Source organism: Balearica regulorum, chromosome 5, assembly GCF_011004875.1.
Source record: "Balearica regulorum gibbericeps isolate bBalReg1 chromosome 5, bBalReg1.pri, whole genome shotgun sequence".
In the NCBI taxonomy this organism is placed as follows: Eukaryota; Metazoa; Chordata; class Aves; order Gruiformes; family Gruidae; genus Balearica; species Balearica regulorum.
Genome location: NC_046188.1, coordinates 18,574,901 through 18,601,550, shown reverse-complemented (window position 1 = coordinate 18,601,550; position 26,650 = coordinate 18,574,901). Strand labels below are relative to the sequence as shown.

Sequence of the window (26,650 nt, the reverse complement as noted above, 5' to 3'; positions counted from 1 at the left end):
CTCTGAATCATTTAGCAGAAATGTCAGGCAAGTGTCTCAAGCTCAGTTAAAGACTGTTCCTGCTTTAGCCATAAGTGCTTAGTTCATCACAATTTTATGTGGTTTTTTTTTTTTTTAAGCAGAACTGTTTTTACATGTTAAGAAAAATGTTCCTGTCTCAGACTTGCACTATTTGTTCCTCAAATCTGAGCGTATCAGGCTTTCTACACCAGCATACACACTGGCACCCGGGTGCAGGTAGTGCCTGCTCCCGGCAAGGCGCACCCAGCAGGGGCCATTTCCACATGGCTCTGCTTTGGGTCTCCAAAGCAAGCTGGCTCCTAACACCTACCTGTATCCATCCTTCTACAGAAACCTCAGAAGTTCAAGAATACTCATCATTAGATCAAACTTCTCTTTAAAAACAGAGCGTATGTCCAGTTTCAGCTGCAGACTACGCTCTTCAAGACCATCTGATTAAGTGCCTACACCATTGGTGCAAGGGGCACTGCAGCTCCTAAGCCGTACGTACCTTTTGAAAATATTACACGTGCATCCTTACAACAATTCCTTCTACATAGCCTATACCTGGCAAGCAAGGCACTTACCACTGCATCTCCTTAAAAGACCACTGAGCCAAGTTCCCAGCGGCTATATCTTTCATCTTATGATTTGATTACAGTAACATATTAATTTTTTTTTTGTGAAGCTTATTATGAAATTCCAAGCATTAGTATTTCATAGCGGGGGAAAAACCCCAAAAAACCAAAACAAAAAACCCCCGTTAAGTCAAGGAAAAGAGAGGTAAAAAGTTAAAATAGACAATACTGAGAGTCTCACCTCCTGAATGTGTGACACAATGGCAGCTTGTGTTTCAATATCCAGTTGTTTTATTCTTTCGATAAACTCTTCTTTTCTTTCACACTGTTAAAAGAAAACACACTCTGAAACAGTGCTACATGTTCTAAAACTTACTGCACCATTTTTTGTTTAAATAAAAAAAAAATCCCCACATTACTAGCGACAATGTTCAAGATCTAAACTTTGTCACACTAGAAAGTATAACACTTCACTGCTCCATATGGAGCAAGAACCAAATTATGCATTAAGTTCTTTAACAGTCAGTACAATTAAGGCTAAGTTAAATGGCTGGTTTTGCTCTTTAAAAACAAGCTCAACACGCAATGAGATCAAGAGATGGGGCAACAGCCGGAGGAAATCATCACAGCTTCATTAATGGAGCTGCACAAACGTAAAGCTACATTTACATTGCATCATTTAACCTGTCTGCTTTGCTGTTTGCATTTTGCTTTGTTTTGGCAATGAAAAGAGATGCATCACTTCAGATACTATTCACATCAATGAAAATGTTGCTTGTTGGACTAAATCAACGTGTGCTTTAGATAAAAAATGAGATTGGAAAACATTTTGGATATAAATGAGTGATGTTTCAGACAAACAGATTTTAGTAAATCTTTTACTTAAGACTTTAAAAGAGCCAGATGTCTGCTATCTGTGATTATACACTAACAACATCGTTGCCTTCTTGTAACAACTCCGCATTGTTGAGAAGTTAAGCATTACTTAAAGTTGTTTTTAACTCATTTACAGTGTCCTTTTGGGGCCTGGTTCTGAGTCTTAACCATTCCTTTCACTGGGAAGAACCTCAGACCCGTAAACGGGGACTGAGGATGCACAGCAGCTTGCCACATCAGATCTTCAGTCTTCATGCTGCAACGCAACACCGCCATAGTTCAGAGCAGCCATATGTAGACAGCTTCACCCTGACATAATTGACTTGACATAGCTGAGCAGGGTAAGTGTCCTAAGGCATGACAAAAACACTAGACAGACCTACAAACAAGGTCAATTATAAGCAAAGGCTAGCCTGCAATGAGTCTATTGTTTACCACCACAGAGGTTTGGTGGGCAGAACACTGATTGCTTTATCTGGTAACTGTCCTGCATTTCTGGAGAGTTTCCCATATACATTGCCTGTCTATTTTAACAAATGCCACAAAAATCCCCACATGAATATACAAAGTATCTATTAATTTAAGATTTTCTACATGTAATATTGAATCAAAAGATTCTGCAAATAAAATCAGGATTCATTAAGCAAATATTTAGACTGTTAGCTTATCTATTTGTTTGGCATTAATATGCACACTTCCAGTCTGTATTTTAAAATGGCAAGAAAATAAACCAACAACAATCTTCATATCAAGAACACTGTTTAAAGCTTATCTCTTTCTACTTTGTTATCACAGTGGACTACTTAGTTGCAAGAGTACATATCCTATGGCTGATTAAGCATTGGCAACAAACTGAGGGTACTGCTATCACAAAGTGTGCTTCCTTTCCCCTGCATTTCTTTCATTCATCTACTCGATCTTCTCACAATTTCAGCTCACAAGCTGTCTTCAGCTGGAGATTTGTTCTTACAGCACTCATCTTTGGATGGATTTTCTCAGTCCAGAAAAAAAACCAAAAACCAGATTCACCAAAAAAAACCCCACAAAAACCCATCTTATTTTTCAAGTCTTTAATGAATGTTCACCTGCACAGCACATCCCAGAACCAACAACAGCAGCTTCTTAATTTCATCCATACTTTTACCTAGAGAGGAAAGAAGAGAATCAGTACATATGTACAACAAATTAAGTACTTGCAAGTGATTGTCTCCAAAATATCCACCTGAAAAGAGAAATAAGATCTTTGAAAAAGTGCCTGAAAAATACATATGCACCCATTACAACATTACCACACTTTCCATGTAACAATACAGTTCTTGTAAATTAAAGTCCCAAATACAGCAAGACTTTTTCCTCAATGTGCTATCCTCACCTACATTTTCTGAGGCTTTTCTGATCAACACGGGGGGGAGGAGTACTTAAAACAGTTCAACTCATATGCCCAATGCTTTTGCATTGTTTTGTGATTAACAAGGGTGCAAAAGCACCCACCAAATCACCACCTCTCTCCCCTCTTCCAAAGCAAACCCACCCTGGGTAGCAGCAAAGGAAGGTTACTCTCAGAGAAAGAACTTGTCCTAAATTCCCCATCTGTAAAATAGTTGCCACTCAAGACTCCCCAAAGCTGAATGCCATTCTGTACACACAAATTCTCTCCAAGAGATGTTTTGGCAAATAAATTCTGCCTCTATTCTGCATCAAAGCCTGTTCACACTTTGAAGCGCAAACCCCATGTGCTAAGAGGGATAAAAACTGAATGATGTAGAAGGGAGAATATGCAGCTAACCATATGCTCGGGGAGTGGGGGGGGGGGGGGGGGGGGACGGGGACGGGACACAAGGCACACGCAGGTTGTTACTGCAGGGAATCCTGCTGTGACCAACAGCCCTGCCTGCCACCTCCTAAGGTTAGGAGAGAGAAAGCTGCACAAGGGGAACCGGTGTGGCTTTGAGCCAGCTCCAGGTCTTGTCTGAACCAAATTAATAGAGAGATTTTTGGATGGTAAAGAAAATTCATACATCAAAGATAGACAAAGAGAGATGGAAGGCAAAGAGCTTCAAAGAGGAAATAAAAAAATCATTATAGAGTGAGGTTCAGGAAAAGCCTGTCCTCATCCACACTGAGGGAAGGAGAGAAACAGGCCACATATAGTTTTCTCTCATCCCTATAGATCTGCATGCTTCCTGGTACAGAGTGTACAATTGATAGATAAACACTTTCATTTTATACCCTGCTTTACTTGGGTGTTCAATTGCACTAAATAGATAATAATTTCTGAGTGCAACCCTGTTCCTCTGCCAACACCATGCCCTTGTAAAGCTGCGCTGGCAGAAAGTTAAGAGGCATATGCAGGACCCAAGGCTGGGGAACTGGAGTTAAACTGATTCATCAATTAAGCTGCTGCAGCCCTGCAGATACACAAAGACACACTGACCTAAATTACCACGAGGTTACTTCCATTCTCAGAACCTTGCAAGCCAGCGTGGCCACGTGCAGGCAGCTTAGGAAATAACTTGTTTCCTGATTTCCTGATTTTTAGAGCACACAAATGCTCTTCAACGTACCTTACTTGTTAAACAGTTTTTCAACAACTTTTAGGAATGTTGATCTTTAAAATGTTTCAAGAATGCCCTACAGAAATTATTAGTATACTGTACAAATCAACAGTAGAATTCTCAATATCCAAGTCCCACATTATTAATCATTAAGATTTGGAAGCAGGAATTCTCTTCAGCAGAGACAGACGTATTTAAAACGTGCTAGTTCACACTTCACCCTGCAAATACAATATTATTCATTTCCCTGCAGAATATTTTAAAACTGTTTTTGAAAGATGTACAATCTTTCCTACTCTTCTCCCCCTATCTGGCAGCACACATGGCTTGGTCTTTTCTGAAAAATTACAATTTAACATGCAAATAACATTTCCGTTTGTGAAAGTCAGATTGTTCTGTATGATTCTGAATAACACAACCTTAAATGTAGACAGCGCCACAACAAAAGCCCTCAGCAACAACAAAAAAAGATCTGTTACTTCATGAACAGTTCCTTTGAGGGCACTACTAGCCCAAGCAGATACTTAGTTTGGTCAGAAGACATTTTTTCATGAAACTGAGTTCTCACAGGAGTTTCAGCACTGAGTTTCATTCTGCATCAGCTTCAGAACAGATCCAGACCAGGGATTAAACACAGAACACATCTGTGGGACACGAGAGCAAGCTGCTAAGTTATAGAGAGCAAGCGACTCAAGTGTGTGTGTCTCCTTCTCCAAAACTCACTCAGGGCAGAACATTTCCATAAGAGACTGAAGGACTAGGCAGCAGGCTGCTTGCTCTGGGTCACACCAGACAAGTGCTCTAACCCTTGTGTGCTCTGGGCACCTCCATCTGTTGTTGACCATAAATTCCAATCCGTGCACCATGGCATCACAGCTATCCTCAGGGTGTGCCTAGTGGCTTGAAATCACTCATTTTAAAAAACATAAGGGTTACTTTCCAACAGTGAGAGTATCTCTACCATCCTAGAGACACACAAGCTACTTAACCCATACAAACCACACTCTACTCCTCTGTACCAGAGGGCTTTGCTATTCACTCCATGAGGTAACAGATGGGCATCGGTGATGCTGCATGACCCTGTGAGGTAAAAGACCTTCAGCTATTACTGCAGAGTAACTTAGCAAGGTCAGCTCTGTTCTCCCACCAGGGACTGACCTTGCCTGGAAATACCACTTTGAGACCTTGTTCCTACTCAGGCCCTCCCTTCAGGAAGGGAAGCTGAGGCAGACACGGCAAGCCCCTTTGGCAGGGAAGGCCAAGCCAGAGTTTATAGAAAGGAGTGAAAAATTAAAAGACTTGAGGTAATAATGAAATTATTAGTTTGCTACTGTTTTCAAGCTAACATTTGGCAGACTGCTCTCCCAGGAAACTTAGCTGTCAGGATTTTTCCAAGATTTCTTTTTTAATAAGTTATTTTATGCTTGCAGACATGCTATGCACATGTAATGAAAATGAGACTGCACACCCACTAGAAACACTTCTAAGGTTGAAAGGTCTACTTAGCAGATCTACTCTGCCAGCCAGACAAGTGTTTCAGAAGATCATGTGTGACTGTTTTAAAGAGTTACACTTCTCTCAATTCCTTGGGCTTTCATTCAGAAGCCATTTCCCATGGGGTGGAGACAGTTTGTTGGCATTAAGACACTCCAAGATCACTCATACTCAAGCTAGATTTGAGTAACATTTTAAAGCCTTGTAGAATAACATTATTTATAGGATATATTTAGAAGAAATAGGGTATGAGTATGAAAAAAACCACCTCTCTACTAATCTGAAGTGCTTTAGAGAGTTCTCAATTAAACCTCAGAATGAGCCAGGAAGGGATTAATTACCCCTCTCCCCTTTCATCTCACCCACAGGAGAGCTGAGATACCACACACTTAAGTGGAGTGCCCAAGGTTACTGTGTGAATCGGAAGCACATTAGGATTATTACGCAGCGCAGCAGCTAAGTTCTACACTCAGGACAGTGCATTTATGCTGTAATGCATGTTGAACAAAAGCAAATGATCTTTATCCCCAATTCAACCATGCCTCCTGAACAGTGAATGGTTCTACTGTGTTTTTCAAAGGTTTGATTTGTGCTGATTTAGTAAGGTTGTACAGCTCCTTGTGCACTGCATGAGCAGGAATGTGTGGGCTTCCCTATACTGGCTCACTGGGATGACACAAGTCCTTCCCAGACAGCAGGGAGAAAGTCTGCTGGGTCTACCCAGGCTTATTAGCTGACTTTACCAAGACAGAGTCCTCCTATGACCTAGGATGCAAATGCTTAGGTCTGGGGCAGCTCATGGCAGACAGGTACCTGCCAGCTGAAACGAATGGACAGGATTCAAACTAGCACTTAAACAGAAAGGTGCTAATTAAAAAAAACAAACCAACAACAACAAGAAAAAACCCTACACCAACCCAACCCAGAAACGTCTTTTCTTTTACACCTTTTTGAAAATTCCAGGGCAGCTGCTCTCAGGCCTCACATTTGTGCCTGCAAGGGAGCCAGCCACCTGGGGGATTTGCAGAAAGACCATCTGCTCCCAACCATGAGAAATGGCCAGCGGGTTTTCTGGAAAATAAAGGGAGGGAAAGCCAGAGCACCACCTGTGCATCCTGGGAGCCTCCCTGTGCCAGAGCCAGGAGACTCCTCTGCTCTCACAAGGGACGGAGGGTGGGAAACAGATGGCAGGACTCAGGGAGAAGGCGGGCAGAGGGATTAGGACACAGAACAACAAAAAAGGAGGATCAAGGTACAGAGAGAACACAGACAATGAAAAAAAATGAGAGAGGGGTAGGAAAGATGTCAGAGAAAACAGAAATGAGAGAGCCCAAGCACGTGAAGTCTTGAGCTTGTGATGCTTCTTTCTGCATATTTCTACTCTGATGTTCCTCCAGCGGAGGAGAGGGAGCACCAGCATGTGTAGCGCTGCACACGGCAGCCGGTGGATGTGTGCAGGACGTGGCAAGGGGTGAAACACAAGTGCTGTTTTTCCCAACTGTAGCAACATCCTGAGAGATAAGAGCTTGAATGCTAAATTTACACTATTGAGGCAGTGTTTCGTTATTAACTTTATATTTTATGAACCTTTGTGCCTCTGGAGGCCTGTGAAACAAAATGAGGAAGGAAATCAGACATGAAAAAATACCCTAGTGAGAGCAGACATCTTTTATGATTTTAGTGCAGAACAGTTTCTATAGACACTTATTAGCAGGGACTTTGGGCTCTCTCATTCACAAACTTAACATGTAATTTGAAAAGGGGATGTAAATAGCAAAGTTTGCTGGAGACACAGAAATGAGCCTCCTTCAGGCAAAACCAATCTCATTTCAATTCTTGGTCTGAAAAACAGGTTTAAACGCCCACCCCAATAAACTATGACTCTTTCAAAGGATTAATTGCCATCAGTTTCCAAGTACATTCACTAGTTGTGTTAAACTAAGCATGTGTAGAAACTAAGAAATCAAACAGCACCTCTAAATAGAGGTTCAGGACCATTACTATACACTGATATTCCTTGTGTGGACACATGAATGAGCGGCCTAAGACATGCTAAAATCAGAGGTAATTATTGCAGTGGTGTGTATAGATTATAAATATGCTGGTGATTCTCATACTGAGCACAGAGGGATTTGTAGTGCAGTAATGAATTGAAAAAGCTGTTCAGCAAGAAAAAACACAGAAGACAACAAAAACAGAGAGGAAGTTTAATAGTAGTAGCTGGCTACTGTACAGTGCAGTGAAGAGGATAAATCCTGTAACGTCAGCTGCATCCTTCTGCAAGTCAGATTCCTGGGAAAATTTTCTAAATCCTTTAATTAAACTTTAAAGTTTCTTTTCAACTCCCTATATTCCAGAACAGTCAAAGTCTTCATCTTCTTACAAATATTTTTGCAACTTTTATGCCCATGGCCAAATGAACCGTAGTAGGCTAAATTGCCATGGCGTGGAACAAAATGATTTAGAGGACATGAAAGCAAGCAAAGCTCCTGAACTCTGCAGACATGTACCTTCTCCTATGCAAAAGCCTAACTGCTACTGCATTTTTAGTGGTGGCAGCTCTGTTTTTCCAATAGTCTCATGTTCAAAGCAGAGCTGCAGAAGCCCTCAATAGTCCCAACTGTTGAGAGCCAAATGGGAGCCAAATAGCACAAACAGCATTCTCAACTTCAGAGTGGTTCAGATTATAATTTAATACATGTAACACCACTTTTGGCTGTGTTTTAAAAGGAAAAAGTAAGATTTGCAGATAGCATGGGTGAACGAACAGCTCTGAAAAACCTGCATAGCAAAATATCACATGGGCTTGTTACAAGGAATAAGTCACTGAAATTGTTACAGTGAATCATACTGAATGATCTCACAGCACTCTGGTCTTGGACCTATGGAGTCAGTACAGTCATTAGGAGCCTTCCCAGCTCAAACAATACAAAGCAACACTGAATTTGTTCCAGGAATGTGATCATGGGATCGATTTTTCTTCCTCTTGTCAAGAGGGGCCTTTCATTCAGGTAACTTACCTACAGGATGCGGAAGGCAAAACTGGGATTTCATTGCTGCCTCTCAGATCCACCCCAGCCCTGCAGACTGCCTGCACCTCAGCCTCCAGCTCCTCATGCTCCCCACATCGCCCAGCGCTGTCTCCACAGATGTTCCCTCCAGGACTCTCCTCCTTTCCCCCTCAGTCTCTGTCCTGGACTGAATCACTGACACAGAAAAAGAGGTTCCTCGTCTACCATTCTTGAAGCTTCCCTCAAATAACCATCTCCATCATCTCTTCTCTCCATACTGCTGTCAACCCCAGCCTCCTCACTTCTCCGCTTTTCCTGGGGCTTCTCTGTATTCATGCCAGAAGCACCGCTTCCCATGCTGATGGCTGCTTTGTCCTCACATCTCTATTCAATCTGCAGCCCTCCTTTAGCTCTCTCACTGACAGAAAATCTCTCATTTCACTTGTTTTTCCCCTCTCAAGTGCCCCTGCCTTCTCACTCGTCTCTGCAAGACACTCAGTAACAAAGACATTGACAGTCACCTGGTCATCACTCACACACATTGCTCACCACAGCCTATTACTTCATCCAGCTTTTTGTATTGGTTTTACTAACTTCTGCTCAGCCTTCTCCTCCCTGTTCCCTCTTTAAGAGCTTCCCAGGTTCCTTTTCCCTTCTCAGCCAGGTTCCTTGTCCTGATAGAAGTTCTAGTTCTCCACTTCTCTGTTTCCTCAGTACATCTTACCAGTGATCACCTACCTAAGGGTAAGATTAAGACAAGCTTCTCTTGAAATCCTATCCCTCAGACACTCTCCTCCTTGAACACATTATTTGGAGCAAGTATATCTCAAACCTTTCTTTGTTCACCACCTTCCTCTGTAGTGTCTAAGCTGAGACTGGTTCTCAAAATCATTACATAATATGGCTAAACAAGAACTTCATACTTTTTATACACGCATATCCCATCAATTTCAGACATTCAGAAGTCACATTTTTGCATTCTTTATCCTCTTCTCACGTTCTGAATAATGCCAATGATAAGTCAACAATGGATAAAATAAATTTTAAAAGACCACAAAAAAACCCTTACAAAAGCAAAAACCAAACCACCACATTTTAAAAGATCTCAGAAAATGAAGCAAACTTTCTGGTTGTAATTAAAGGAGGTGAAAGATAGGAACACATGATTACCAGTATCTTCCCTGCAAGAGACACATCAGGTACTGTCCTCATAGAAAGATCTATGGTGCTGACAAAAACCAGCAGGTCAATGGTGGGAAATTATAGCCAAATACAGGACAGCTTTCAAATGTGCAGCTTCCCCAGGAACCAACATTGTGGTTACTGCATTATGAATCTCCTGCCAGCTGTCGCTCAGGAATAGCCATGACAAGAAACCAGCCAGCCTTTTCCATTGATGCTTAGCCAGCAGAGATACTGCCTCGTTGGCCCAGACATCTCTATTCACTAGCACTCTTGACATTAGCAGCCCAGGCTCTGCCCATTGCCTATATAACTGAAAAAAAGCAATAGCTCTTGTATTTTTTGTTTTCTTCTTTACCCATAACAGTAGCCTGTATAGGAGACTTAGGACTGGCACTGATTGCTGAAGAAGTGGATGCCTTACCCTCAGCTTGACTTTACTGCAGAAGTGCCCAGGCTATGAGTTTCAGTGATCCAACAGCTCTAAATTAATATTCTTTTCTGATATAAACCCTTTTTTGTACACGCGCACACTACTGCTGCTAAGAGCAGCAAAATAAAACCTTCTGCCAAGGTTTCTGCCATTTGTTTGTTCTGGAGATGCTGATTACCATGTCATTCCCCATCACTGCTGACACGGTTCATCCAGTTTTCCTTCTTTGGTAAAAACAAATACACCATGCTCGGCACTGGCACGGGGCTAAGGCAGTAAACCCAGTAAAAACCACAGCAACAAAACCTTTCATTTCAGAAATGTGGTTCTAAGGAGAAGTCAACTTCATTTTCAGGCTAAACAGCTTTCATTTTGTATCACCAAAGACAATGGACTCTGGACATGAGCTCACTGGCTTTCAGGTAACTTTTGATGTGATACCTCAGGTGACAGATGTCCTTGCCTAGACAACACAGCCAGACAGATGTTTTCCTCACTGTTTCCAATTTGTCACATACGTATTTTTCCTTCCATCCTCACATATTTTTCTTCCCACACGTCATTTGCAACAGTTCCTTCAAACTTTAGAGCAATTCTGCAAGACTCTTCTGGTATGTACACATTGCCACAACTGAACCAATTATGCAGGCACACAGGACAGAAAACCTGGAGGACAAACAATCCTCCTATAGCAGAATGTATCCTGGGTCACTTGCAGCAAGGAGTGAAGAGACATGACTTTTAAGCAAACAGTTGCTGCTCTGGCAAGAACTAACTCACTATCACATGTATATGACATGCAAACACAGATACATCAGATTATATTTGTATGTACAGGTATGTAAATATAAGTTACATATTAGATACGTTAAACTGTGAGTCTCAGAGGTACTCAAATATTTGTAGTTTGGCTACAAATACATATAGTTTAAAAGCATGTTTGTAATTTAGGAAAATAAAACAAATACAGATTTTATTTAGCATTTCAGAGGAGGGAGATGAAGAATCCAACAAACTACTCACCAGAAAGAGGATCTTTGCCAATCATTAAAACATTTGGTAAATTCATTACAATCAGCTGCTGGAGGACCTCCTAAACAAAAGAGGACAACAGGCAAAGTTCAGTGCGAAGGAATCCCAATCAATCACATCACAAAAAATACAGAGCTCCATCGATTACAAAGCTTTTAACGTACTGGCAGGTCAGAGGTCACAAGAGGAAGCCCCACATGAGAGAAATCACTATCTGAAGATAGCATCAGGTTGCTCAGCTAACATGCACTAATCGCCTCTTAACAATGGCTAACAGCAAACTTAAAGGGTCCCATGGCACTAATCAGGATAAATGCATGGCCATGCCAGGCACATCCATCAGTCATGCCTTTATCCCAGGCATGACCTGTACTCATTTGATGTTCCACATACAGCTGCTGTCATGTTCCAGGGTGTACAAATGCAGTGGGTTCATCAAAGGTACCTAAGCCGTTCTGTGAAGTTTGAGTAATTCAAGTAATTGGTCAAATTACTTCACGGGTCTGAGATTTTAATGGCGAGTTGGGGAAGTGGGTGTGGGGGGAAGCTGTTGAACAGACATCTTGCACAGATCAGAGAAACTGGATTTGAAGTTCTAGATTTGTTTGCATTCTTTTTAATGAGGAGTAAAACAGATTAAGTATGTCATGAACCTCGTTTAAAGGTCATTTTATTTTGGAGGAGACAAGGGAAGGGAGGTGCATTGCTTGGTCAGGTTCAATGTTTAAATGTCAGCTGCCTGAAGCCACTCTGAAATGACAGAATGAGCTTAAGGGACAGGCAAGGTTACAAGCCCTGGGGCAAGCAAAATGCTCAAAGGTGGACAAATAAATACACTGCAAAGGGTACTCTGCACAGTAATACGTTCAGCCATGCACCCCAGTAACATACAGAGCACAGGAGTACAGTTATTAGCGTCAACTCTCGTGATGATCCGAACAAAACATTTTGCAGGCAAGTATTTATTTCACATCAAAAGCCTGGGAGGAAAACGGTTGTGTGATTAAAGCACTGTGCTGTTATTCAGGAAACAAAGGTTCGCACATACAACTCTACCAAATGTTTGGCAAGTGCCTTCTTCCCCTGCTTGTCTCCAGTTCCCAGCCTACCTCTAGGCCACTGGGAGGGCACACGCATTGAGACTTGCAGAGCATTCAGAGCCAGGGCAAAAAGTACTGCAGCTGAGCACAGAAACACATTTCCTGAAACAATCACCCATTCACCCAAACACTTCCCCTCCAAGTTACCCCATTGTTATTTCTCTGCTTTCATAGGAGGAAAATTAAGCCTGATTGAAAAAGGAAATATTTCAGTGAGCCTGCAGCATTTGATAAGTAATCAGAGTGGATATTAAAAAAAAAAAGTGTTTTGGACATAACATCTCATTTTTTTTCCTCTCTCCATATCCAAAACATTCTCCTCAGTAGTTTCTCTTTAGGATAAAGTAGAAATACCTCGTTGTCACAGCTGATGGGGTTTTTGGTGCTGTTAATAAAGAAGGCTCTACAGACCTTTATGTAATGCGAAGTTTGGCTAATGTGGACCAAGCATTAGCTGAGTCATTAGCCAAATGCATTTTCTAGATTGTGCATGAGACACATTAAAGAAAAGTTTGTTTGCATCTGTTACCAAAACAGGTGCAAAACCTATTGGATTTAACAGCACATGGCTGGACTGTGATATCTGCTATGACAATACAGCATGGCATTGAGGCTCCAAACAAAATTAAAAAACCAGAATTTGCATATACCAAAGTATTGAGCTTTAACCAGCAATTTCCATGGCAAAAAAGAGAAAGAATTTTGCTTCCAGTCACCCAGCATGTGGAGCGGCACTGAGGCAGGAATGCATAAGGAATTTGTGTTGTCTTTGTGTAATCATCAGATCGCTAGCTATTTAACTGGCAGACACAAAAGACATTACTGCTAACCTTTATGCTGTTAACATTCCCATGAGCTCCTTCTGCAAAATTATTTGAGTATACCATCCAACATAACCATGACTGAACACCCTCGTAGCTGTTTGAACTTAGTATTTTCTGGCAAGAACCCGACAGTCACTGAATATAAGCAGAAATGGCCCCGAGCCTGTGAAGAGTGATTTCTTAATTCAGACTGAAAGATTCAAATTGTTGCAAGAGGTGATACTCTGACCTGTTTGTTTTTAAAATAAATTAAACAGATAACTATCTTTATTGTTCTAAACACCTTCACCTTCAGATTAGTGCTTGTCATGATAGTACCTAGCCTTTACGCAGTGCAGTTCAGTAGATCTCAACATTTTATAAAGGAAGGTAAGTGTCATTCACTTTCCTTATCTTGAAAAAGGAGAGCAGTCACCAAAACAAAGTTACTTCAGTTTAATAAACTATCCTTTGTTAACAGAGATGTACCAATGAACTGTCCACTCACACAGCTACAAGTGTGAGATAAAATGTGTTAATTGAAAGCTCTTGCACTGACACTGATGTATTTAGCTCAGATTTTGTCAGGGCTAAAAACACAAAAAGTTAGTAAGGCTCAGCTGACACCCAGCGAGTGACTCAATAGCTAGGATAATGTGACCATGTCTCAGGTCAATTACTTAAAATCCTACATCTGGAAATACAACCAAAGTCCCCTACCCTAACAGCAAATCAGGAAATCTTCAACTTCTATCCACTTACCAATATCTTCTTGGTTTACTTATCTGAAGCAGCAATAACACAGGTTGACAACCAGAATGCTGTGCCTCAATCCAGTTTCTCTGCTCCTCTCACATCTTACCATCCCACCCTGAAGACCCCATGAAATCAAACTTGGGCTTCAGGCTGGGAGCTGTGCTGTTAGAGCCTGTGAACTGGCACTGACAATCAAAAGGGCTCCACGAACCCGACCGTCTCGCAGGGTACAGCTACACTGGGCATTGGGTTAACCTGGACACGCTGCTAGAGCCCAGCTAGAAAGAGAAATGGTAGATAAAATGCAACATTTCCCCACGAGGCCAGCAAGTTATAGTATTATATAAAAGGATGCTGTTATGCCTGAAATCAAAGACAGCTGTGAGACACCACAGCAGAGGCAGAGATACCATGTATGTGTCCTTCTGCCTCAGGTGAGCCGCCTGGCTAGGGGCAGCACGCCCAGGCAGGAGCTGCTGGAGAGCAAAGCACAGTTTTCAAACACTTCAAATAACCCACAAAACTCCACAGTACTCCAGAGAGCAACTGTACACGCAAAAAGCCTAATTCCTCCTGTGAGAAACCTTTTAATCATTTTCACAGCACGCCTAAAGCTTGGTTAAAACAGTAAAGGTTACAGCAACGACATATGGTAACAATATCCCTGACTATTACAACAATTAGGGTTTGAGCTGCCAGCTTTACACCTACACCATTAACCTAACTCAGAGGCCTTAGTGCAACATCCGTAGGTGCCTGAAATGCTCCTCTGCCAAAGATCAGGATACTTTAAGCTTGAGATTTGTCCAAACTCTCATCTCTTGACAGCAGTGATGGTTGCAAGAATGGATGCTTCTAGTTAACAGGTCAACACTACTATGGCAAAACATAAACATCAGCAGTCTTACACTACTTGGAACCAGACCCCCAAACTCAGTAGATAAAGCCCACAAAGGTTTCTGTGTGCAGAGTTACATGACCCCATATCGAGAGGGAGGGCTTTCTCCAGGAAGGTCAAACTGGGCATTCAGTCCTTGCTCGCTCCCTCTGCTGTACTTGTCTGCAGAGCTGCAGAGCATGAAGCAGGCTGAGACACAACCGGCAGATCTGAGCAACAAGAAGGGTACTGCCTAAGCCAGAGGTAAATATTGCTGAAAGCAGCTAGGCATTCCAGGACTGGTACCCCAAGGATTCAAAAACATTATTACGTTACCTAGAAATCACAAGGTTAAACATAAATAAATGCTGTGTTCTCAGCAGCAGCCTTCTGGCATCTAAGCCCTTGCTGTGCACTTGCTTCACATTTGCAAGCTCTTTGCAATCACTTTGCTAAGAAAGGAGCTTAAAAAAAATAAAGCCAAAATTCCCCCACATTGATTCTAGCAGTCAAGGGCTTTAAGAAAAATCAAGACACATACAAGATTCAGGATAAAATTCTAAGCACCGAGTTAAGCACTTAGACTTACTAAGAGCATGAACAAACATATTCATTCCCTCCATCTAAAAGTTTTCAATTCATTTCTGGAGTGCTGAGCCACATTTTACCTAGTCTTTTTATCCTTCCAAGATCACACACACTGGATGTTTTCTCTCTGCGTCAGATCATCAGAAGAGATGCGGTGGCAGGTCTCACTCTCCAGTCACCATGGTCACATATTAATGTTTTATTTACCTGTAACAGGGACCCTTGTAATTTTGTAGGAACAAAGCCTCCTTGGTCCGTACTACACTTCAATACACGTTTGCTTCTTAAAAATACATGTGCAGCAGCATGGAATAAAATGGTCTTAAGGTATTACTCTGGGCTGCATTTTTAAGTGCCAATGTAAGTGTGCCAATGGCTCTTGCAAAGAATGCATTGCTAGGAAAAGAGTAGGTAAAATTGTCCTTTTCATGGCTGAGAGACCAGGCAAATACAAGCTCTACACAAAACCTTTTCCCTGACTGCAGCACAGCATTAATGTCAAGTAACTACTGGCTTCTCATGCAGAATTAAATTAACCTCTGCCTGAATCCTAAACAAGAAGTGAGTACTAAGTAAATTATGTAAGAAGAGCAGCAGTCTACTGGCCATTGTAATTCAATGCTCAAGCCAAGCAATTCCATTTAAGTATATTGCTTGGCTATAAAATGCTAATTGTCCAGCTGACTGGAAACCAAGTGGTGCTTTCCTACTTAAAATGCCCATGAGGAAAACCCATCACCAGCTTTATTTATACCAGCAAGAGCAAACAGGGAACCTGGCTTACATTTCAGCTGCAACTCAGGCCAACGGAGTAGGAAAGTTCAGCAACGTCCTCTCTGTGCAGCAAAACCAACAACTTTCTCTAATAACCTCAGCATGGATCAGATATCACAGACATGCTTGGAGTGGGAAACACTTGGTGAAGGAGACACTACATGCTTAGAGAAGGTCTCAGCAAGAGTCAGTGGCCATCTGCGCCAGCTTAGAGCCTCCCTGAAGCAGGATGGGGTGGCAGCTTCGCTCCTACTCATCTTAAGGTGCCTTTGCGTGCTACCACAAAGACAGGCTGGGAGCTGCCTTTCTCAGGCAAGGTGCACTGCAAGTCCAAGGGACAACTGAAATCAAGCTCAAGCTCTTCTAGAATCAGAACTCTAAGGAAGAGTGAACACTTGGGCTAATGAACAAGTTTTAGCATTAAGACATCTTTTAAATAGCAAATTGAGACACAGGGGTTGTTTTTTAAATACATTTTTTCAAAGTTTTCATTATTATATTAAAACTGCAAGCAAGTTAATCTGCAGCCTACAAGGAGGTTATGTATTAAAAGAAAAAATATGTCTTCAAATATGAAAAAAATTTTAAAAGTTTATTTCACCATAATTATCTGAGGAGTTATTAATAGTGTCAGGGAAATAATTTATAGTAAGATTCTGTAAACTGTACGACAGGGTCCCACAAAATATTAGACAAGATGAAACAAGTTGTTGCAGATGAATGACAAGGAAGTGAAACACAAACAGATCTTCTATTGAGATGTTTTCCATGTACATCTTACCATGCGAGCACGCCTGATGACACTATGCGTGTGACTCAGTATTCAGTGTTTCCCTGCCAACATATTATATACATGAAAAAATTTGATTAAGAACTTAAATACAATTGTTGCAGAGATGAGTAATGTGACAGACTCTAGGGGATTAGCTGTCTTTAAAGGGATTTTTTTTTTCCCCTGAAACCCACCAAATTACAAAGCATGCTTCTAAAGACCCTTCAAGTGAAAACCCAGAAGCCACTAAAATAACTATTGCCTCATCTGCTATAAATAATCAGTTCTGACAATCGTAGACTGGAATCTCAGTAGGAGGGGCTGTAAAGGAACCATACCTAGTCTTAGCCATGCTCAGCCTGTGCAGGGTGCAGACAACCCACCAAATGACAGAAATATACTCAAAGTATACCATACAAGATCAGATTTAAAAAAAAAAAAACAACAAACCAAACATATGCAATTTGGGTGGCACATAATAGAGTATCATATAAAAAAACTCTAGAAAGGACCCAGGCACAATCATTCATCCACATCACTGTTATGGATCAGGTTTTGTTATTTGTATTAGAGTAGTGCAGAGGTCTCAGCCAGGAGCAAAACCTCATCTGCTGCAAGCTGTACAAATACATAGTGACATATCCCGGAATCAAAAAGCTTGTCATATATATATGCAAGGCATCAGTAGGCTGATGAAAAAAATAGTAACAAGCAACAGAGGAAGGAAATGAAAATAAGCTTCTGCGGCTATAAGGTGATCCATTGTGCACAGTCTCGCTGCTTTATGAACTGGTTAAATCAACTGCTCCAGGCTGGCACAGAAATGAATCACTCTGGACATCAGAGGGCAAGTGAGCAAGGCAAGTCCTGATAAAAACATTTGCTTTAAAAATCAATATGAATTGTTTACAGTGCATATTGTTTACATCATATAACAAAAATTCTATGTATATTTAAATAAAGGTATTTTCATATATGTAAAGAGTATTTTAGGACACAATTAGTTTTACTTCTAGCCCAACAGCATAAATAATGGAGACGCTGCCAGCCCCCCCCATCAGTTGCAGAGGAAATTATTTTTTTTTAATCAAACTAAATATGAAACCGTACATTTACTTCTAAAACATGAAATGAAATGTTCAGTAGCTATGTAGCAGCAGATTTCCTGCCCTAGTTTCACTGACTCCAAGATAAATGACTCATGTTAATACAACTATACAGGTCTATGGTTCTGCCTAGTGGCAATATTGATTTGACCCAGAGAGGAAAAAATCCGATTGTGGAGCACTGCGTTCTCCTGCTTTTATTGCCAGCAGCACCTTTGACTAATTTACCTACTTTGCTGAAAATAAAAAACCTATTGATTTATCCTCAACTTCTGTCTTCAAATCATGTGCAAATGACTTCACATGTTTATAATAGTATCCAGACAAATTACTCTCGACTTCTATTTTATTTCACCTTAGATTTGTCCTGGGGTGGTTTGTGCACTAACAGGGAATATGAAGTGTGCTGTGTTAAAGACCTGTCACTTGACATTACAAATATAACCAGCTAAAATGCAATCCATCTGTTCAACATGCTTCCACCTAATCTACAGTGGTCTCTAAGGACTGTAATAATTTAGGCTAACACACATTAAAAAGAAACACCACAGGGCATCAGAACTGACTTGAAGCACTTCTGAATTCTCTGAAACTTGGTGCCAAGCACACTCGTTTTAAGTCAGTTTTCCCATATAGAGTTTGAGCATATTTTGCTGGAATAATAAAGCCAAAAGGTTTCACATCAAACTCTAAAACTGAGCAAGTATATTTCAGCTTTTAACACCAAAGCCTGACACCAAAGTACATTAGCCATGCAGAGCTCCAAGGTACAAACTCTGCTCCACTGCCCTTGTTCACTGGAGTGAAAAAATTTACAGTATTAAAATACAGCTTGCCATCAAGAAACAAACACCAATCCAATAAAAGCATTTCTAGGAAGATTATGTATAAAATGTGTTTTCTACCATTTCTCTTATTATAAGTACTTCTAAAACTTGTGGGGGGGTGTTACATGGAACAGGCACACTAAACACCTAATCGGGCACACGACACTAGTTCGCATAAAATACACTGAATTTGCTAATACAGTTTCTATGGTGCCATGAAGTGCAAAAATAATTAACCTGAGGTAAGTATATCCTGAGTTGTGAGATTTATTTAGAGGTTCAGAGCAAGAGATCTGCATTGTAACTTCAGCACTGCAAATATCAGTCCCAGGCTCTGAAAAAGCACCAAGAACTCCAAAGAAGCAGTTGACCACGAGTGACAATCATAGTGCAACGCCTGAAAAAAAAAAATCAGCAGCCAAAGTACGGGACTACAAAGGAGTTAGAGACAGGAAGACGAAGGAATACTGGTTACATATCACAGCAATACCGCTTTCCTAAAGATGAATAACGAGCAGAAGCTACGTGTATAAACATACACACATTTTGCACTTTTGCCAGTATCAAGTCATTTATTAGTATAAATGTTGCTTGAAAGAGAATGATGCATCTTGGGGAAAACTCTGTAAAACAAACTGTTAATCCCAGAAGGGCACAGAGGTATGTATGACAAGAACACTTACGAGGTTCTCTAATACAAATATTGGAAAGTCAAATCAAAGCCAAAGTTTAAACAAGAAAACAGATCTGTGAAACTAGAAAAAAATTAATAAAGTGGAGAAGGGACACACACAAGAATGGGATACTTTCAGGATTTCTAATGAATTCCTTGTTATGAACAAGTAGCCAACAGAAGGCCTAACAGATGCGATCAAGTTTAATGTGAATGTATGAGTCAAATTCCATTAGGAGTAAAGGGTATTAGAAGTAAAACAAACATCTAGGTTGTCTGTTACTAATCTGATACTCTTACATCCCGTTTGAAGCAGGACCTCACTAGTAATTTTCAATCTACCCCTCAGTCCCCAAAAGGGAAAGCTGCTTTACCCTGACACTCTTACTAATGCTGAGTAACATCCTACTGTCTCAGTAGCCCTCGATTGCCAAGGGGTCAGCTCACATAGAAAAGTATTTCTCATGTTAGAAAGAGGTGCCATGCCTTGCCTTTGCTACATCCAAACATCCTTGGAGTTGCTCAAATATAAGGTAGTTAAATGCTTAGAAACAAGCACAAACATGCTCGGTCTTTCCAGGATAATACTCCCTGAATAAACAGGATTTAATTCACATTACATTGGTAAACCATTTTAAGAAACTTCAATGGATGGAAACTAGAATGGAGAAATGCAGAACACCATACCTAGAAAATGAGGAACAGTAAATACATGGACAGCATTCAGGCAGTGATGACCACCAGGGATCTTACGGGATAACACATGTAGGTTATTGGTTAACATTGCTCATTTTGAAATGGATGAAAATCTTTCAGTCCGTAACTTGGGAAAAACATTAATCCCAAAACATTTTTTCTCCCAGAGAAGAAAGAGGCTGTGACAATACCGGAGAAATACCAGAGAGGGAACTGAGCAACTGGTCTGTTAGCACTCACCTTGCCCCACTAACACATATATAAACGTGGAAGGAAAACTAGAAATCAATTAAGTTTAATTGAAACTGATTAATTTCCAAAAGCTTAAAGATTTTTAACCATGAGTTTCCAACAAGCTTAAGCCTTCTTGTGCTTGGGCAGCTTATGGGCAATCTAGTCTTGAACAACAAATTAATGTTTCAGAAAGCATGCAAACGGTCACTATGCCATCGATTTATTGTCGAACTTCAACAGAGGATAGCAGCACGGGCAAGAGAGAGGTCCTGGCAGCATTTGCAGACAACTGTGCAAAGATCCATGTTGGATTTACAGAAGAGGGAAGCTTTCAGCTGGTCTGAAGGGAAGACAGAAAGGGTACAGGGACAAGCTATCCCACCCTGCAGGGATGCCTGACCAGACAGTAAGATGCTATGTGACAAATGACATGGATGGGGAAGTACAGGGACAGGTTTTATTGATAATGTCTGTAGGTTAAAACAAAGGAGCTCATACATGCTACTCATCTGATTACATTAGCTGCTTTCTCATTCATCTCCTGCAACAACCTGACCTTCTCATCACTGAGAGCTCTCTCTCGCAGGCAAACTCCTGTTACCAACCAGTTACCAGGGGCGCCAAAAACTTAAATACCAGTAATGGGGAGAGAGAGAGAGAGAGAGAGTGTCCTCACAGTTCAGGCATGCCCCTGTCAAACACTCCTAGAAAACTTTAAGGGTTGCAGGTTAATGTTATGAACTTTCCAATTATTTTGAAGCAGAATTTATACCCAACATCACTACCTCAACATATCACTGCATTATCAGTATCATCTAATTTACCCAATAGCAACAAGTTCAACAAAAACCCAGGCAGTCCCTAGCCAGGAGATCTGCCATTGCAGCAACGGTCTACAAATTTTTTCCTAAGGTGAGTAAAGGGAGAAGCTTCAAGTCAGACCAGATGGTTCTTCCATGCACAAACATACAGTGGTGCTCCTCTTCATAGCCAGCAGACTGCCCCAGGCACATAACATGCAAGGGATTTCAAAGGCCATCAATGCTTCTTGCACTGTACAGGTGGAGAGGCTGAAGCGAATTTCATGTGACTTTCCCAAAGTAACCCAAGCACCTTTGTGAAAGAAAATGCTCCCAGTATTTACTGCGTCAATCACCACTTTTACCATTAGCAGTGCACTGCAGTTATAACAGAAAAAAAGAGACCGCAGAAACTAGCGACAGTAAAAACTAATAGTGAATAAAATGGGAGAGAGCAGGGAGAGGAAATGGGGGGCATGCCCTCAAAACAGCCTCTAGGCCTCTCAGCATTCTCTTTCTGGATTTTCTATGCTTGTTTTCAATAGCAAACAACCTTTCCATTTGCAGAGTTATTACATCTGGCTTGGAGATGGGAACAGTTACCTACAGAGAGGAGGCAGTCATTTGCAGTTGATACTTGGATATTCGCAGAGCTCACCACCAATAATTTGCACCTCAGCAAAGCTCAGCCAGGTGTAACCCACAGGCAATTACCAGGTCAGGCTGCCAGGAACAGCCTCCCTGGTCTTCCCAACTTGTTGCCACAGAGGAGGTGATAGGAGCCTCCTCCTCTGTGCCACCCCAAGGTGACCTTTCATTGGCATCTGATCCCTTTGTAAACAGCCAGCCCAAAGCTACCATGACAAAAAAGGATGATGTTTCACAATGCTTAGCCCTTCAGCAGCCACCCAAGGCAAGTGGGTCCAAGAGGGTACCTGGGGCAGCCCCACTACATCCTCAGCCCCAGGATACTGGGGCTCAGGTCCCATCCTGTGTCATCTCCATCTCAGCCAAGATCATTCATTGCCCAGGCCTTTTAGGCATCACATAGTAAGAAATACTATGCTCTAGAAGAAATGGATATATACATATGTATCTTTATACATACACACACACACATATATAGTTAAGTGTGTGTATATATATATATTTCTGCTACTTCTCCCCACTAATACTCCGGAATTACTACATCTGCTCAAACCTGGGACAAGCAAAATCCTTCTGGAAGCACCATTAGATTCGTTGCACGTACACTATCCTGTGTTCAAGCATTTAGAGTCCCATGGCTCAGGAGCAGGAGCATTAAGAGTTTTACCCCACACCACACAGTAACAAGCTAGCTTCTTAAGCACACAACACTGAAAAGCCTGCAAAGTGACACTGTATAGTTGATTAACTTTAAGGTTAAGTCTTTCAGGGTCAGGAAAATTCAGTTATTCAAGGTATTTTGAGTCTGAGAAATCACACAAAAAATTAGTTGCTCTAACACTTCCTTTAAAAAAAAAAACCTAAAAACTCAAACATTTTGAACAAGTATGGAAAACCACAACACAAGGTGCTGTGGTACATTAAGATTTTAAATCTGCAATCATTAAAACCTCCCTTATGACAGATTCATCCTCTACACACCTATAAAACCCAGTCACCTTCCATGCTCATTTCACACATGTGAAAGAGAGAAAAAAACATTAAAAATTAACGGTGAAAACCCACCAAGCCACAATGAGTCCACAGTTCAAGTAGCAGTTAATACCACAGGAAAACAAAGATCATCTTACTATTGCAACTGCACAGCAGGGGAAATATTTCATATTCAAGAAGAAAGAAGTTATGGCCAAAAAAAAAAGATAAAAGAAAGATCTAACAGCTGCCACAATTTCACCTACACACAGAACAGGAAATAGCCAATGTCCCCGTGTGGTAGCTTCTAGGCAAAATTTACTTATCAATGGTAATCCAGGCTATGCATCCACGCAGATATGCATACTTGCACATGCAAACACTCTCTCAGGAAGAGTTTTCAGTCTTGCTAGTTCTTAACAGTGCTCCTTTAAGGATCTGAAACGACTGATTAACCCTGCTTAATACAATCTGTGTAATCGACTGTGAATCTTGCAGATAACTCATAACTGTTAACATTAATTATCTCAGCAGAGCTTTACCCTTCTTGCTCCCCCACCAGCCTCATACTGCAGACCTCAATTTAAGAGTTCTCTTTCATGACAGCCCTAGCAGACAGCTTAGGCAGAGTTAAGCAGGAATGGTGAGCATCTGATGTAGAAAACCCGGTTAAATAATTTATGTGCATTTTTAAAGACTACTTTCTCTCCCCATTATATACTTTTCTTCATCAGTACTTGCTAGTAGTCACAGCATACAATATCCTAGGAATACCCATGAAATCATATGAAAAAATGTGAGGGGTGCAGTTGCATCCTAGAAGATCCTTTCTTTATGCCATCTGTCACAGAAACAGAGGTAAACTGTGTCACTATGTTGTTATTAACATTCAGGAAAGATTAACTTCTAATACTCCTGCTACACCAGTTTTAAGGCTTCTGACCACTGGATTTCCTACGTCAACAAAACACAATTTCCTCTTAAGCTGCAACGTTTAGGGTTTTCCTGAAAGCGAATCTCGTCTATCATGTGTTCGTACAAAACCTCACCTATAACTAAAGAAAAAGTGACTTTCAAGACCTTGTACTTACTGAGGAAAACCTTAAAAATGGTCAGAAAAGTTTCAAAACCAGCAAGAGCCCCCAGACACTAGGAGCTGCTCTGGCTACAGGCAGAAAAAGCATAACTATGCACACTACCAAAAACCTTTTGTATTACTAGTGTAATTTTTCAATTGTAATTCTTAATCTTCAGTGTCCTTTAAAGGCACATGAAGGTGGCAGGTATGTATGTTTCTAGGCAACTTCTGAGCTGCCTCACATGTGGATCCTATCCCTTACCTACATCAAAGCTCAGGTTTACTATTTAAGCAACATAATGGAAGGAAACTAAATATGACATATCGAGTGACTTGCGGTCCCTATCAACCACATCACAAAACAGCAGCAGCGCAGCCGTGACTGGTTGGCCTCTCAGCTAGCTGAAAGCAGGAGAGGAAGGGAGGGTAAATCCCCACAAAGACTGCTCCAGGCAAGAGCAAGTCAAACCTCAAGCTACAGAGAGCGGCAACATCTCCTCCAGCCTAGCACATGTGGACTGTGTTGCTCTGTAAAAATAAAGATTATTAGAATTTTAAAAGGTACAGGTTACACGGAAGTTTATATTGTTGTTGCAACTACTGAGCAGTAGATCTAAGCCTGGTAGTGTTCAAAGCATGCCGAACCTCCTTGGTGGTCTGGAAGAAGTCGGACTCCTAGAAGCAGCCTTAGGCGAAATTTTAAGGGATGCTACAAATGGAAAAAGGTAACACAAGCAACATTTTATCAGAGAGTGTTTACACCCTTCACCTCAGTGAAACAAAACCTTGGCAAGGAGATCCAGCTGTACAACAGGGAAAGGAGCAATGCTAGGTCTACTGCAAACTCCAAAATGTTGACGATGTTAAGTGCTGGAGTAAGGACTCTTTTGTTCTGGTTTACATGCAGCTTTTCACATAACTTATTAAAATGGCTCTGCATCATTGTTTAAACATACTTTGGTGGAGGCATTGAGTTACTTTGACAAACCTGTTTTTTGCTGAGAGCATCATGAATTGGTTGAGTGATGAATGGCCGATCAGAAACTGGAGCTCTATGGGAATTAGTGCAGTATTTCACCAAAAGAAATGCTGCAGTAAAGCAATTTGTGCTCTTCAAACCTACAGTAGTAGTTCACATTTTGGAGCTGGGCATCTGAACTAATGGTCTTACCTCTCAGTGCTCAGAAAACATGCAGCTCCCACTAATTTTAAAGGGAGAAACAGATTCTTACTATTTGGAGGAAATAATCAGAGCAAATCCAGCAGTTATAATACAGTATCTGAATGCAAGTCTAAATGCTCTGGCACCTCAGTAGCACTTCCTGAATTCACCATTCCTCTAAATCTCAGTATAAGCCAATGTCTGTATCTCCCTAACATTAAGACCTACAGTAAATACAGGTGCTAAAATCAGGTTTTTAAGTTTGAATCTCCATGCTAAGCAATTTCTATTGACAGCGTAAAGATGCAGAAGATCTGCTAAGTCTCCAAAATTTACTACTGAACATTAACACACAGTAGTAAAAAAAAAATAAAAATCAGAATTTCCCCTGAGCTAATCTGCAGTCACTGATTTCACTTTCTAAGCAGCAATACAGAAACAGGCACAACCAAAACCGAACATAAAAACAGCACTTGCTGTGTTTCAGACTAGCAGATACATGATTCCTTGTGAATTTTGACTGAAAGTCATTCTCACGAGGTAGAACCAACAGCCCCTTTGAAATCAGCTCAGTACAATGTGGGCAGGAACTAAGCAAACTTCTTCAAACAGCTCTGCCAACACCATTCAGCTCCAAGCTGCAGAACTCCTGCTGTTTCAAAATCAGGGCCTCCTGTGAGCAGACTGCTGATTACGCCAGGTTGTATGGCAGGTTTTTGATACGTGCACAGGGCAGAAGAATGAGAGTGAAACCTGCCCAGTGGTCGCGTTAATAAAAAGATTTCACACCACACTGAAAGAAAAGGACACTTTGCCATCTATTCAATCCTTTGTCCCCCACTAAAGAGAAAATATACTGTAGTAAGTTATACACACACTCTGCTCAGAGTGCACAACTCATGCAAGTGTTACTGGACATGGTACTATCGTGAAAGAGATATGGGAGACAGCACAACGCAAACATACCTCCAAAGCAAAGGAGATATGCACAGTCAAACAAGCCAGAGCGCTGAAATGCAGTGCTGCGGCACATTTAATTTGGCTCTTTATTCCCAGTTACACTTGTACATCAGAAAAGACTTGGAGCAGTCAAGGAAAGGAAACGAAAGCAACTCAACAGGCATTTTTTCAGCTTGAATTTTATGAGGAGCCACAGGAATCAAACTGTTACAAGTTTCTGTGAAATTCAGACAGGGGAGACCCTTGGGTATATCTCTGAGCAAGGGCTCCATACCAGGCAGCAGCCAGGTCAGCATCCACCTCACTCAACACACACCTGCTGTCAGGTGCAAGCCATGGGGGAAAAAGCAGGGTTTGTGGAGGACATAGGATCTGCAGAAAGGTCTCCTCTGTTCCCAAAATTGTTGGTTTTACTTATGAATTTGAGCAAAGAGGGCTCTGCTGCCTAATCAAGTGCAGCCCCCTCATTGCCTTGTAGCATCACAGCTGTGAATCTCCTAATTGCATCTTTGGTATGCAGACAGTAAGAAAGATGACATGAAAAGCTGCGCTGGTTGGTCATGAACATGGACATTAGAGTCTTTCCTCAGGGAATGGCCAGTACAGAAGTCAGATGTTCAGAATATATTTCTGCCCATATGGTTCAAAGTGATGAATAATGCA

At 41.2% G+C, this 26,650-nt stretch overlaps 1 protein-coding gene across 4 annotated transcripts in view; it reads right to left on the bottom strand.

The window, feature by feature from the left end:
* CCDC88C (coiled-coil domain containing 88C) overlaps positions 1 to 26,650 on the bottom strand; it is a 97,064-nt gene that overhangs the window by 45,496 nt on the left and 24,918 nt on the right. For all 4 annotated transcript variants that reach the window (XM_075753705.1, XM_075753707.1, XM_075753706.1 and 1 more), the window contains exons 4-6: positions 11,153 to 11,222; positions 2,540 to 2,598; positions 820 to 903 (exon numbers count right to left, since the gene is read on the bottom strand). In XM_075753705.1, the coding sequence (XP_075609820.1) occupies positions 820 to 903; positions 2,540 to 2,598; positions 11,153 to 11,222 (213 nt within the window). The remainder of the gene's footprint in view (positions 1 to 819; positions 904 to 2,539; positions 2,599 to 11,152; positions 11,223 to 26,650) is intronic.